Raw genomic sequence first — 12,559 nt, forward strand, 5'->3', positions numbered from 1 at the left:
TGTTCAGCTGAAGATTCACTAAATTGTGATAATAATTCAGAACACACAATCATCACGTCATACATCACAGGTGACAGTAAATGTGTGAATAATGCAGATATTTACCGGCTTCGTTCTTCTGATACAGCACAGCATAGTCTTATCCTCTCAGTGTCTCACTCCGTTTCTTCCTTTCTCTCTTCACACTCTCCGTCTCTCTCTCTCTCTCTCTCTCTCTCTCGCGCGCGCGCCGGCTGTATCAACAGCTGATGCTCAAACTCATCACAGTTCAGACTCAGTCACTCTGTCTGTCTCTCTGCACTGCCAACAATGAGAATAATCCCACCCTATAAACCCCCTCTCTCACACACACACACCGACGAACCCGTTGAGCCCACCCCCCGCGCACACGCACGCGCGCGCGCCCCGCCCTTATCACAATGCCTGTGAATGATTGAACGCGCGATGTGTCCGGCGGGCGGCGGTCCGTCTATATATTCACGCGGTGGACGCGTGAGGTGCTGTGTGTCGTTGGCATGGTAACAGTGCAGCGAATCCACGAGGTTCACGCTTCTCTCAGGGCTCTTTCTCTAGTGATGATGACCCCACTGACCCCCCCAGCACCCGCACGGGGGGATTCCTCTGGGACTCTTTCTGACCAATGAGCACAGCAGCAGAACATCTTCATCATCCCGAACACACCCTTAAAGAAACGTTCAGCGTGTCTGTGAAGGTCAAACCTCCCACGTGAGCTCTCACTCCAAGTCACATCTGAAATCAAACACGCGGTACACATGATGCGTTGAAATACATAGACACAATGTTACATGACACGCTTTCTATTCATTTCAATATGAACACATTCTGCGTTTAAACATGTTGTGACTCTGAACCACAAATCCAGTCGCGGGGATCAATTTTGTGAAATGTGTTGATGTGGTTTGTTGGGATCTGGCCGAGATAAATAAATCTCTGGAATCTGACGGTGCCAAACAAATCTATATATTGAAAAAATGGCCTTTACAGTTGTGCATCAGAGGGGCTGTAGGAGTGTGAGACGGAGAGGCTTCAGGTGTGTGTGTGTGTGTGTGTGTAGCTCCTCGTGAACTTTCTCAGAAGCGTCTGATTTGCATTCTGCTGATTCAAATGTTCTGCGCGTGTACGTGTGAATACCTTCAAGCCTGCATCATACACCCTGAAAGCACCGCACCTCCACCCCGATCAGAGAGGCAACTGTTGCCAAGGCAACCAACAAGGCAAACGGCATCCTCCGACTCCAACTGAGGGCGAAACTCCATCCGCTCATGACTGAATGTGTCTGCGCGTTCACGAGACCCCACGGACACCGCCGAATCGCTCTCTCTGCTTATGCTCCGTCTCCATGGCAACAGGCTAGAGCGGATGACTAACACACACGCGCATGCTGGATGAACACAGTCAAGCGCTAGAGAGGTGCGACTCAAACTGGCCTGTAAGATCTCTCGTGTTAAATCTAAAGTGTTTGAAGATGAACGAATAGAATAATGATCTGATATCGTGTCTCTTACAGAGGGAACAAACACACACACACCTTTGTACAGCTATCTTTATGAGGTCATACATTAACACAATGCATTCTCTAGCCCCTAACCCTAACCATCAGAAGTGAGTACCTAACCCTCACCCTAAACCTGATTATACCCTAAACCTGATTATACCCTAAACCTGATTATAACCTAAACCTGATTATAACCTAAACCCTAAAACCAGGTCTTGACCCTCAAACAGCCCTTTAAAGGGGTCTCAGAAAGTGAGGACCGGACAAAATGTCCTCACTTTACTCTCTTAGTCCTCACTCTGCTGGTCTAAAACTCAAACTGGTCCTCATAAAGTTAGATGTACAAGTACACACAAACGAACACGAACACACACACACGAATGAACACACACACAGACAGAAGATGCATTATTAACTCAGTCTTTCATTCAAATGAGATTTAATTATAATGTCCTAATGCTGAACATATTACAAAAGCCCCTCAACAGTAGACAGCTAATACATTTAGCATAACAAAACATGGCAGTTTATGGGCGAGTACAAAAAATAAATTTTCAGCAGTTATGAGAAATAATTCATAAGTTTATCAAGACTGAGGACCGGCATTAAACTAAAGCTTAAAATACTAGACTGTGAATATATTTTATGGATGAGTCTATGATGAAGTACAGATCAACAACAAAACTTTATACATGATAACACAAACACAGAGATGTTTTAACACTGTGACTCGGTGATCTCTTTCTCGTGTAGCGTGTAGTCGGGTTCATAATATGAGTCCTGAAAGAGAAACACACATCACATGTTTGTCATCGTTCAGCTCTTTAATGAGAGGAATACAGATATCAGCTTCATCTCTCTGTTAAAGAACATCAGACACTCACCTTTAAGTAACAGCAGCAAACCGTCTTCTGTTTGTAAAAATACTCCTCTCTGTGAACACAGACACAGACATGATCCCCAACACATCATTACTGTATGTGACAGAGGTTGAGAGAGTGAGTGAGAGAGAGAGGGAGGGAGAGAGAGAGAGAGCAGGAGAGAGAGAGCGGGAGAGAGAGAGAGAGAGAGCGGGAGAGAGAGAGACAGGTTTCCTCACCCAGAGATGACCTCGATGGGTGAGTGATGGGTCACAGCATCACTTTCGTCTGATACAGACCAGCAGGGACAGAGCATCCGGCACAGCAGAACCAGAGTGATCAGACCTGACGGAACCAAAACAAACACCAGCAGCACAGCCACATCTGTGAACGCCAAAGACAATCCTGACACACAGAGAGACAGCAAGAGAGATTATTTTCAGTCATTCTGAAGATAAATATATGTTGATAAATATGATGGTTGTGATGTGTCTCACTCTTTGGGGAGACGGTGAGGACGGTGAGGGCGGGGCTGCCCTGGATGTCAGGTGGGTTGCGTACGGTGCAGCCATACGTGCCGTTATCTGTGAGCGATGTGTTCAGAAGCTGAATGGATGCTTCACCTCGTGACGGACTGCCCACCCACTTCACACGACCTCTGAAATGATCATCATCAGGGGGGTACGCTTGAGACGAGAAGTGAAAAAACTAGAGAGACAGAGAGACCACCAGTCACCAGCAGGGGGAGGTATTCATATCATCAACATCAAAGTCATTACAAGTCCACAATGGGTCTTGACAAAAAAAAAGTTTTGCCATTTGTTGTATTCTTTCACTTCCCGCCCAACGTAGTTTACACGTCAAAATAAGAGAAATAAAACATTTCTGTAACAATAATGTGCTGAAACATGAATGCACCATGAATGAAAGTAAATGTAGATGACGTGTTTACTAATGTGGATGAAAACATTCCCTCACAGTCTGACATGATCTTCTGTATGAATGACAAATGACCACACCCCCTTAACAGTGTGTGTTTGTGTGCGTGTGTGTGTGTGTGATGTCACTGAAGGGTGTGGCTTCATGAGTCATACCTTCATTACTCACAAACTAAATGTGTTCGTGTCTATGAAACTCAGGCTGAAGTCTCACTATGTGATTATGTGTCAACTAAACTTTGATTTGGTGTTAGGTCAGTGATTAAGATTTTGACAGCAATACATACACACGAATACACATACATGGGCACACACACACATATGCAAATAAACACGCAAGCACACACACGCACACACATACGGGCGCACACAGATACACAAACACACACACATATGGGCGCACACACATACACACACACAAAAACTTCAGCTGAGTTTTCACAACAGACAAACAGCTGTGTGTACAGAGCATTTAAAAACTATTTTTTTCCACCTTTTATTCATTTCAGATGCTATACAAGGTGCAATTTATGAACCTTACATCAGTCTTATAGAATGTTTAAAACTGAAGAGAAGAAAAGTGATTGTTTTCTCTTGCTTAAACTGAAAAGCTCTGTTTTATAGGACAACTGTAGAGACACACTCAAGATCACACACTTGACATGACATGGACCTTCACACTGCCGAATAATTCAGACACACATCTGCGGTCTGTGATGATGATGTGTCTCTCTCAGCTGAGGTGAACACTCATCCTGCTGTTAACACACCACACCCACACTCATCATCATCAGTGTGTGTGTACCTGGTAAACCCTACGGTAAATAAAATGTCCCCACAAAGATGGCGATATCTAAATCCTTGTCCTTGTAGGTCCCCATGAGGAAATTAGCTCATATATCATACAGAATTAACTTATCTGAAAATCTAAAAGATCAGAAAGTGTTGTGTGATTGTTAGGTTAGGGGGTAGAGAATATGATATACAGTTTGTACAGTATGAAAACCATTTTGTCTATGAAATGTCCCCATAAAACATGGAAACCCAACATGTGTGTGTGTGTGTGTGTGTGCAGCTCACCAGTTTGGCAGGACCACCGCTCTGTGGTCTGAAGGTCCAGTCGACAGACATGAGACTGGTGACCCGGCTGGAGGAGGTGAAGGTGCAGGACAGGGTCACTGTCGCTCCTCTGATGACGCTGATCTCTGCAGGAGCTTTGAGTGTGATGCAACACACATCACTCAGCAGAACTACATGAAACACAATCACAAACAGTTCACTTCATTATTTCTGCAATCCTGCACTGTGCAAAGCAGCTTTACATACAATCAAATTAGACAGAACGAGGATTAACACATGAGAAACACAATATATGGTCTTTAAATGGAAAATACTACATAGATACCGTCTCTCCACACACATATGGACTGCTGATATTTCATGTCTCTCCATGTGTAAACCTACAACATTTCAGGTAAGTGCGCTGAGATTCTGAGAGAATTTTCATATTTGACTACTATATATATATATATATATATAATTATATAAAATATATTCCTTCTATTGCATATTAATCCTGCCTTGATGCCCGATGACTCCTGAGATCCCTCCTGAGACTCCTGAGCTCCCCGTGACCCGAGGTAGTTCGGAAAAGCGGTAGAAAATGGAATGGTATTGCATATTAAAGGCAGATGAAATAATACTGCTCTGATCCACTTCAGTCCAGTCTATATCAAGAGTGGCTTAATAAAACCCAACAGCAGCTTATAATAGAATATGGATAAATTCAACACTATTGTGACTTTACTTCAGATATTCAATATTTATATTTGAAACGTTCATCTCATAACATTTAGTGCTGATAAACGCAATTAGTTTGTGTTTGCATAATATATATATTTTGTGTAATGTGTATATACATTTTGTATTTATAAACACTTACACTATTTAGAAAATATTCAAATTTATTTTTACCAATAATTTAAATGATATATAAACAGTTGATAAATCTTATATATATATATTTTTATTCATGTTTGTGTTAATAAATACAAAATGAATATGCACAGTACACAAACAGAGGGTAATAGGGTATAACACACAATTGTATTATGGATGTGATTAGTTGTTTGACATCCCTAATAACAATAAAGTAGTTTTTAAGTTCTTGACTGAATGAATGAGTCTGTAGAAACTTCACTTCACTGGGATTGTGTGTATCAGCTCACGTGACAGAGTTTAACTTTGACCTGTGACACAACCATGAGCGGTCGAGTCAGACAACTTATTCATGTTAAACACTGCAGATGTGTTGCTGTTATCATCATCATCAAACTTGAGACTGTCTGTTTCATTTGATTAAAACACAAAAAACACACCAAACTGTGTGTGATGGCATCCTCTCTCTATCTCTCTCTCAGTTTATATCGCTCTCACCCTCTCTCTCTCTCTCTCTCTCTCTCTCTCTCTCTCTCTCAGTTCATGTCTCTCTCTCTCTCTCTCTCTCTCTCTCTCTCTCTCTCTCTCTCTCTCTCTCTCAGTTCATATCTCTCTCACCCTCTCTCTCTCTCTCTCTCTCTCAGTTCATCTCTCTCTCTCTCTCTCTCTCTCAGTTCATATCGCTCTCACCCTCTCTCTCTCTCTCTCTCTCTCTCTCTCTCTCTCTCTCAGTTCATGTCTCTCTCTCTCTCTCTCTCTCTCTCTCTCTCTCTCTCTCTCTCTCTCTCTCTCTCTCTCTCTCTCTCTCAGTTCATATCTCTCTCACCCTCTCTCTCTCTCTCTCTCTCTCAGTTCATCTCTCTCTCTCTCTCTCTCTCTCTCAGTTCATATCTCTCTCACCCTCTCTCTCTCTCTCTCTCTCTCAGTTCATGTCTCTCTCACCCTCTCTCTCTCTCTCTCTCTCTCAGTTCATATCTCTCTCACCCTCTCTCTCTCTCTCTCTCTCTCTCTCTCTCTCTCTCTCTCAGTTCATATCTCTCTCACCCTCTCTCACCCTCTCTCACCCTCTCTCACCCTCTCTCTCTCAGTTCATCTCTCTCTCTCTCTCTCTCTCTCTCTCTCTCTCTCTCAGTTCATGTCTCTCTCTCTCTCTCTCTCTCTCTCTGTTCATATCTCTCTCACCCTCTCTCTCTCTCTCTCTCTCTCTCTCTCAGTTCATGTCTCTCTCTCTCTCTCTCTCTCTCTCTCTCTATCTCTCAGTTCATATCTCTCTCACCCTCTCTCTCTCTCTCTCTCTCTCTCTCAGTTCATGTCTCTCTCTCTCTCTCTCTCTCTCTCTATCTCTCAGTTCATATCTCTCTCACCCTCTCTCTATCTCTCAGTTCATATCTCTCTCACCCTCTCTCTCTCTCTCTCAGTTCATGTCTCTCTCACCCTCTCTCTCTCTCTCTCTCTCAGTTCATATCTCTCTCACCCTCTCTCTCTCTCTCTCTCTCTCTCTCTCTCAGTTCATATCTCTCTCACCCTCTCTCTCTCTCTCTCTCTCTCTCTCTCAGTTCATATCTCTCTCACCCCTCTCTCTCTCTCTCTCTCTCTCTCTCAGTTCATATCTCTCTCACCCTCTCTCTCTCTCTCTCTCTCTCTCAGTTCATATCTCTCTCACCCTCTCTCTCTCTCCCTCTCTCTCTCTCTCAGTTCATGTCTCTCTCTCTCTCTCTCTCTCAGTTCATGTCTCTCTCTCTCTCTCTCTCTCTCTCTCTCAGTTCATGTCTCTCTCTCTCAGTTCATATCTCTCTCTCTCTCTCTCTCTCTGTCAGTTCATGTCTCTCTCTCTCTCTCTCTCTCTCAGTTCATGTCTCTCTCTCTCTCTCTCTCTCTCTCTCTCTATCTCTCTCTCAGTTCATGTCTCTCTCTCTCTCTCTCTCTCACTCAGTTCATCTCTCTCTCTCTCTCTCTCTCTCAGTTCATCTCTCTCTCTCTCTCTCTCTCTCTCTCTCTCTCTCTCTCAGTTCATCTCTCTCTCTCTCAGTTCATCTCTCTCTCTCTCTATCTCTCAGTTCATGTCTCTCTCTCTCAGTTCATATCTCTCACTCTCTCTCTCTCTCTCTCTCTCTCTCTCTCTCAGTTCATCTCTCTCTCTCTCTCTCTCTCTCTCTCAGTTCATCTCTCTCAGTTCATCTCTCTCTCTCTCAGTTCATCTCTCTCTCTCTCTATCTCTCAGTTCATGTCTCTCTGTCTCAGTTCATCTCTCTCTCTCTCTCTCTCTCTCTCTCTCTATCTCTCAGTTCATATCTCTCTCTCTCTCTCTCTCTCTCTCTCTCATGAAATGTACAATTCTGTTGTACCCAATTCATTTGTTCGCAACACACACAACACCCGTCATCATATCACAACAAACATCAGAAACAACACACAATGTGATTCTAATGATATTCACCAGAACCCTAAACACACTGTTTGACCGGAACATGTTATTTATATGGGGAAGTGAGTTTAGAGACACTGACAGTCACTTGAATCTCCATTTAATAATCTCGTGAGCATGAATGACAGTATTTAAACTTTATAACCCATAATCATAAAGTCAATACTGTTTAATAATTCACTTCTTTAACCAACAGATACAGCAAAAGATCGGCAGAAAGCATTATTGCTGATTTAAAAACGCCGTTAACAGTCTTTCAGAAGCTGTCGAGTTTAAAGCAGATTTTGTTACGCGGAGTTTGTTTGTGTTGGAACCTGACGAAGTGAAACTTACCGCAAACAAACACAACACACGACGATAATCCTTTAAACGAGCTTCTGTGTGAATCCATCGTCGAGTTCAGCTCATATCTCATCACATTACAGAGAATATAGACGAGTTTACTTCTGTTGTTTATGTCGAAGGTTTGTGTTTGTCCTCCATGTTGAATCGTCTGGTACCTGCCGAGCAGGTGAAACAGGAAGTTCACATGACAACACGCGCACGCGCGCACACACATGACCGTGACACTTGTCAACATTGAGTGTTTTAATAAACTTTAAAAAGTAATAATTTTAGTCTCGACATACACAAAAAGTCCAGCAGCACATTATATATCACATAACTTAATCAAAAAATGACAGACTGACTGTTAATGTATGCATGTATTAATTATAATTAACGAAACGTCATTCAATTTTTCACAAAACCATCAAACCAATTATTTGTATAAATATGATTTTACCCTCTTCCTTGTCAATTTGTTTGTTTATTTATTTGTGTCTTTTCCAGGGGCCTGTACCATGATGGAGTTGAACAAACTCTGGGTTACAGGATGAGTTTGGGGTTGTCAAAACCAAACCAAAGTGATCAAGCTTTGTTGGTATCATGAAGCAGCTCCAGGAGTTTCTTTGTCAACTCAAGCTTTGATCCTGAAGCTAAGATTAGTTTGTGCGCGCGTGCACATGAATGAGTGACGTCAGGATCGCTAAACCAATCGCGTTCAACATGGATAGATGGAGTTCCGTAGGTTTCTTAGGAAATAATTATGCGCAAATATTAGTAACACAAAAATGTATTTCAGCCACGGAGTAAAACTGTATCTGCTGTCTACACAAGAGAGAACGGTTTCAGAAACACTGCTGATTAAGTTAATGCACAAGTTGAACGACTATATAGTACACACATTTATTGTAGTATACTGAAGTAAGGTAAATATTACAGTAATGTAATATGATGTGTGTTATGTGTGTATGCGCCCCAACAGTGAATGAACATATCCTGCTAACATTAGTTATCATTTAGTTTACCTTTATTAATGAGGATGAAGCACATGATGAAGTGAAACGATCTGTTTGCTGACAAAGTTAAAAAGATAAATGTACTGAACTATTCATTATGGCACAAGTGTGAATGTGAGGATTTATATTTTATGTTACTGGTGTCTCTGTTATTGTAGGACATTTCACAATTCCTTCCCCAGAAACTGAAGTGTCTACCTCCAAACGTTACAGAAGTAACACATGTATTTTGTGAACAAAATACACTAGAGAAGCTTACTCTTAATAAAGAAGGTTAAATAAAAAATACCAGTATGTGAACTTAGTCAGTTGAAGTGTTTATTTAAAAATCCGATGGTCATCTCAATCCTGACTCTGGTTTGATTGAGGGCCATGTTGAAGTGGTTCTGCGGTCAGGAGAGCAAAAACCTCTGACATACATATGGACCCCCGTCTCCAAACAACAGGCTATCAAACAGCCCTGTTATACTTTTCCTTCCTTAAAGCAGTGACAAAAACACAGATGCATAGGGAATGTTGTAGGCATTATAAGTATTAAAAACGTCTTAAACATTTAAAAATGTAGGCCTACTTTATGATACATTATTTAGGTTCATTGTAAGTGTTACTTAATAACAAAAAGATTAAAATAGCAGTGTTAAAAAAAATGTGATGTCACCTGTCAATTTATGGTTATGTCTATATCTTACTGTAGCTGTTTAATAGAGTTTCTTCAGTGGACAAAGAAGATAAATGCTTCACCCAACACACTGAAACTGGAAGTGTTCCTATGTTCTGCACCACAGACAAGAATGTAAAAATGCAATGCAAAGAAATACATATTGTATGTAGTACAATAAAAGAATGGAATATTAATACATTTAATTCCATGTGTAAGGGAAAGCCAGCAAATGCCATCTCTAAAATCAGATTTTACCAACATAGTTACCATTACTTGATTTTATATTTGTAATATATATTTACATCTTTTTATGTTAGTATTTTTATTTGATTAAACATTATTAAAAATAACTAGCCATTTTAACACGCACTGTGAGTTAGTTGCCTCACTTCTATGTAAATTTGCTCGCCGCTGATTGGTTAATTTTCGGTGTGAGATCTCTAATCTAGATCATAGCCTGCTCCGGAGCAGGTTAGCCGTGCAGCGTAAGTTACCATGGCGATGAACACCGATTAAAGCTGAGTTTCTTTCATGGTACCTAAAACCCAGGGTTGGCGCAAAGTAATCCTAAACTTACCTGGCTAGCCACCTAAACCGGCTTCATGGTACAGGCCCCAGCTCTGTATTCGTAGACTCAGTATTTGTTTCCAAATCTCGTCGCTTGAGGGCGCTGTTTGCACTCGGCTCGACTCATTTCTGAAATGAAGACACCGCTTTTGTTGTATATTGTGGGGTAGATTCAAGACTGTATTTATATACATATATATGTGACCGTGGATCACAGAACCAGCCTTAAGTAGCACAGGAACATTTTTAGGAATATACAAAAATACATTGGACGGGTCAAAATTATCGATTTTTTTATGTCAAAAATCATTAGGATATCAAGTAAAGACCATTTTGTAAATTTCCTACCAGAATATATCAAAACTTTATTTTTGTGAGTGGATGGGTTTTTACATTGCCCCTTGAATAACAACTTCACAGGCAATGTTCTCAATATTTAGATTTTTTGCAGTGTCAGATTCGGAGAGTGGGGTCTGATTGCGGACTGCAAGACAGAGGCGTAACTGGTAATGGGCGGAACCTGTAAATGTCCAAATCACACGGAACAACGCGAGATATCGAAACGTCACATTGTCGGCAAGATGGGGGGTCGTATAGATAAGGTTAGGGTTAGGGTTAGCCACTAAGCCACCGTGCCCCCCCTACCTTCAATGTTATAATTTACATTTAGTCATTTTGCAGACGCTTTTATCCAAAGCGACTTACAGTGCACTTATTACAGGGACAATCCCCCTGGACCAACATGGAGTAAAGTGTCTTGCTCAAGGACACACTGGTGGTGGCTGCTGGGATAGAACCAGCAACCTTTGATTTACCAGTTCAGTGGTTTAACCCACTAGACCACCATCTCACATATACAACCCTAACCCCTAGTCGACAGAAATATTGGAAGGCCGATGTGGGCAGAATATCCAGGGCCGATTTTGCTTTAGAGTCCGCCCCTGAGCCAATCCATGGACCGCTTTATGAATTAAAATTATACTATACTCACGATTTGTACATACTACTACGACATTAACGCTGGTCCACTTGTCCGGGACAAGTGAATGTTTTGTATGGGCAAGTGAGAGTTAATTTTACTTCCAGACCGAACAAGTAACTTGAAAAAAGAATGTGTGCATTAGACAGAGCTACGTGTTTGTGGTGTTTTTGCTTGTTTGTGTGTGAAAATAATCAATGCGGAGCAGAGTCCTGTTATTTGAATAGTACAAAAGGAAAAACACAGAACTTGGAAATATTTTTTTTGGGTAATCTAAAAGTGATACGACCCTAATTTATCCATCTGTATGTAACATTAATGTCTTTTGTCAGTTATCTGCCTATTCATAACTACCAAACGTTAAACCTCTCTAGCACCAATGCTATGTGCAAAAACTTACAGCCATAACACTACTAATAATAACTGCTTGCCTTTGTTTTATAGCAGTCACAGAGAGAAGGCCTATAACTAAAGTCAGGCGCCCAAAGCAGACACTAGTTCAAGTGCTTAGAAGCAAACTTGACCAATCTAAACCAGAAACAATTATATTGATTATATTATATTATATCATTTTTTATGTTAACCAGACTGCAATGCTCAATGTCAAGCCCTGAGTTAGGAACTATGCCATTTCGGATGCCACCACAATTGTTGACAAGAAACATTTTAAATTACATTTTAAATAAAGCATTAAAAGCTGCGCAAATAGAAATAATCTTAAACCACTCAATATGCGCTCATCTGAATCTAAATACCGGTTGTGTATTTTCAGCATGATTGTAGTGCTTGACATCTGTTAGTAAATGACAGTGTGCTTATTCATTAGTGGTGGCCTAATGGTTAGAGAGTCAGTCTCGTGACCAGAAGTTAGCCGGCTCGATTCTCAGGGTGATAGGCGATGGTTATGGGTCATCAAATCTGACAAATAGATAACTTCACTTCACAATGATCCATTTATGAAACAGTATATAGCCTACAGTATGTAAAATACATATATTGATGATGCAAATGTTAATAATGTTTTATACAGTATTTATGCATCTCAGATTCAAGTCACTAATGCTTGCCTACAGGACTATCACTGGATCTGCACCGGCTTACTTTCACACCATCCTGCACTCCTACACCCCATCAAGATCCCTGCGTTCAGCAAACCAGCGGGGTCTTGTCCTCTCATAAAGACAGTAAATCTCTTTCCTGCTCATTCACAACTCCTTCCTGGTGGAACATTCTTCCTAACTCTGTCCGGTCAACCACATCTCTAACAACATAAAAAAAACTACTTAAAACCCAACTCTTCTGTGAATACTTGACAAACAAATCAAAAAATAAAGT

At 41.2% G+C, this 12,559-nt stretch overlaps 2 protein-coding genes across 2 annotated transcripts in view; both read right to left on the bottom strand.

Annotated features, from left to right (window-relative positions):
- Window positions 1-313, bottom strand: part of gap43 (growth associated protein 43) — a 5,370-nt gene extending 5,057 nt beyond the window's left edge. The window contains exon 1 of the mRNA XM_056755944.1: window positions 106-313. Coding sequence (XP_056611922.1) covers window positions 106-135 — 30 coding nt within the window. The 5' untranslated portion in view covers window positions 136-313. The remainder of the gene's footprint in view (window positions 1-105) is intronic.
- A 1,607-nt stretch (window positions 314-1,920) lies between these two features.
- On the bottom strand, window positions 1,921-8,198 carry mpzl3 (myelin protein zero-like 3). Its single transcript, XM_056757097.1, has 6 exons — window positions 8,011-8,198; window positions 4,395-4,564; window positions 2,874-3,084; window positions 2,616-2,781; window positions 2,401-2,449; window positions 1,921-2,296 (listed from the first exon to the last, which is right to left on the bottom strand). Exons 1-6 carry the CDS (start codon window positions 8,090-8,092, stop codon window positions 2,234-2,236), a joined length of 741 nt encoding a protein of 246 aa, XP_056613075.1. The 5' UTR covers window positions 8,093-8,198; the 3' UTR covers window positions 1,921-2,233.
- Window positions 8,199-12,559: the final 4,361 nt, after the last annotated feature.

This window comes from Triplophysa dalaica, chromosome 9, assembly GCF_015846415.1.
Source record: "Triplophysa dalaica isolate WHDGS20190420 chromosome 9, ASM1584641v1, whole genome shotgun sequence".
Lineage (NCBI taxonomy): Eukaryota > Metazoa > Chordata > Actinopteri > Cypriniformes > Nemacheilidae > Triplophysa > Triplophysa dalaica.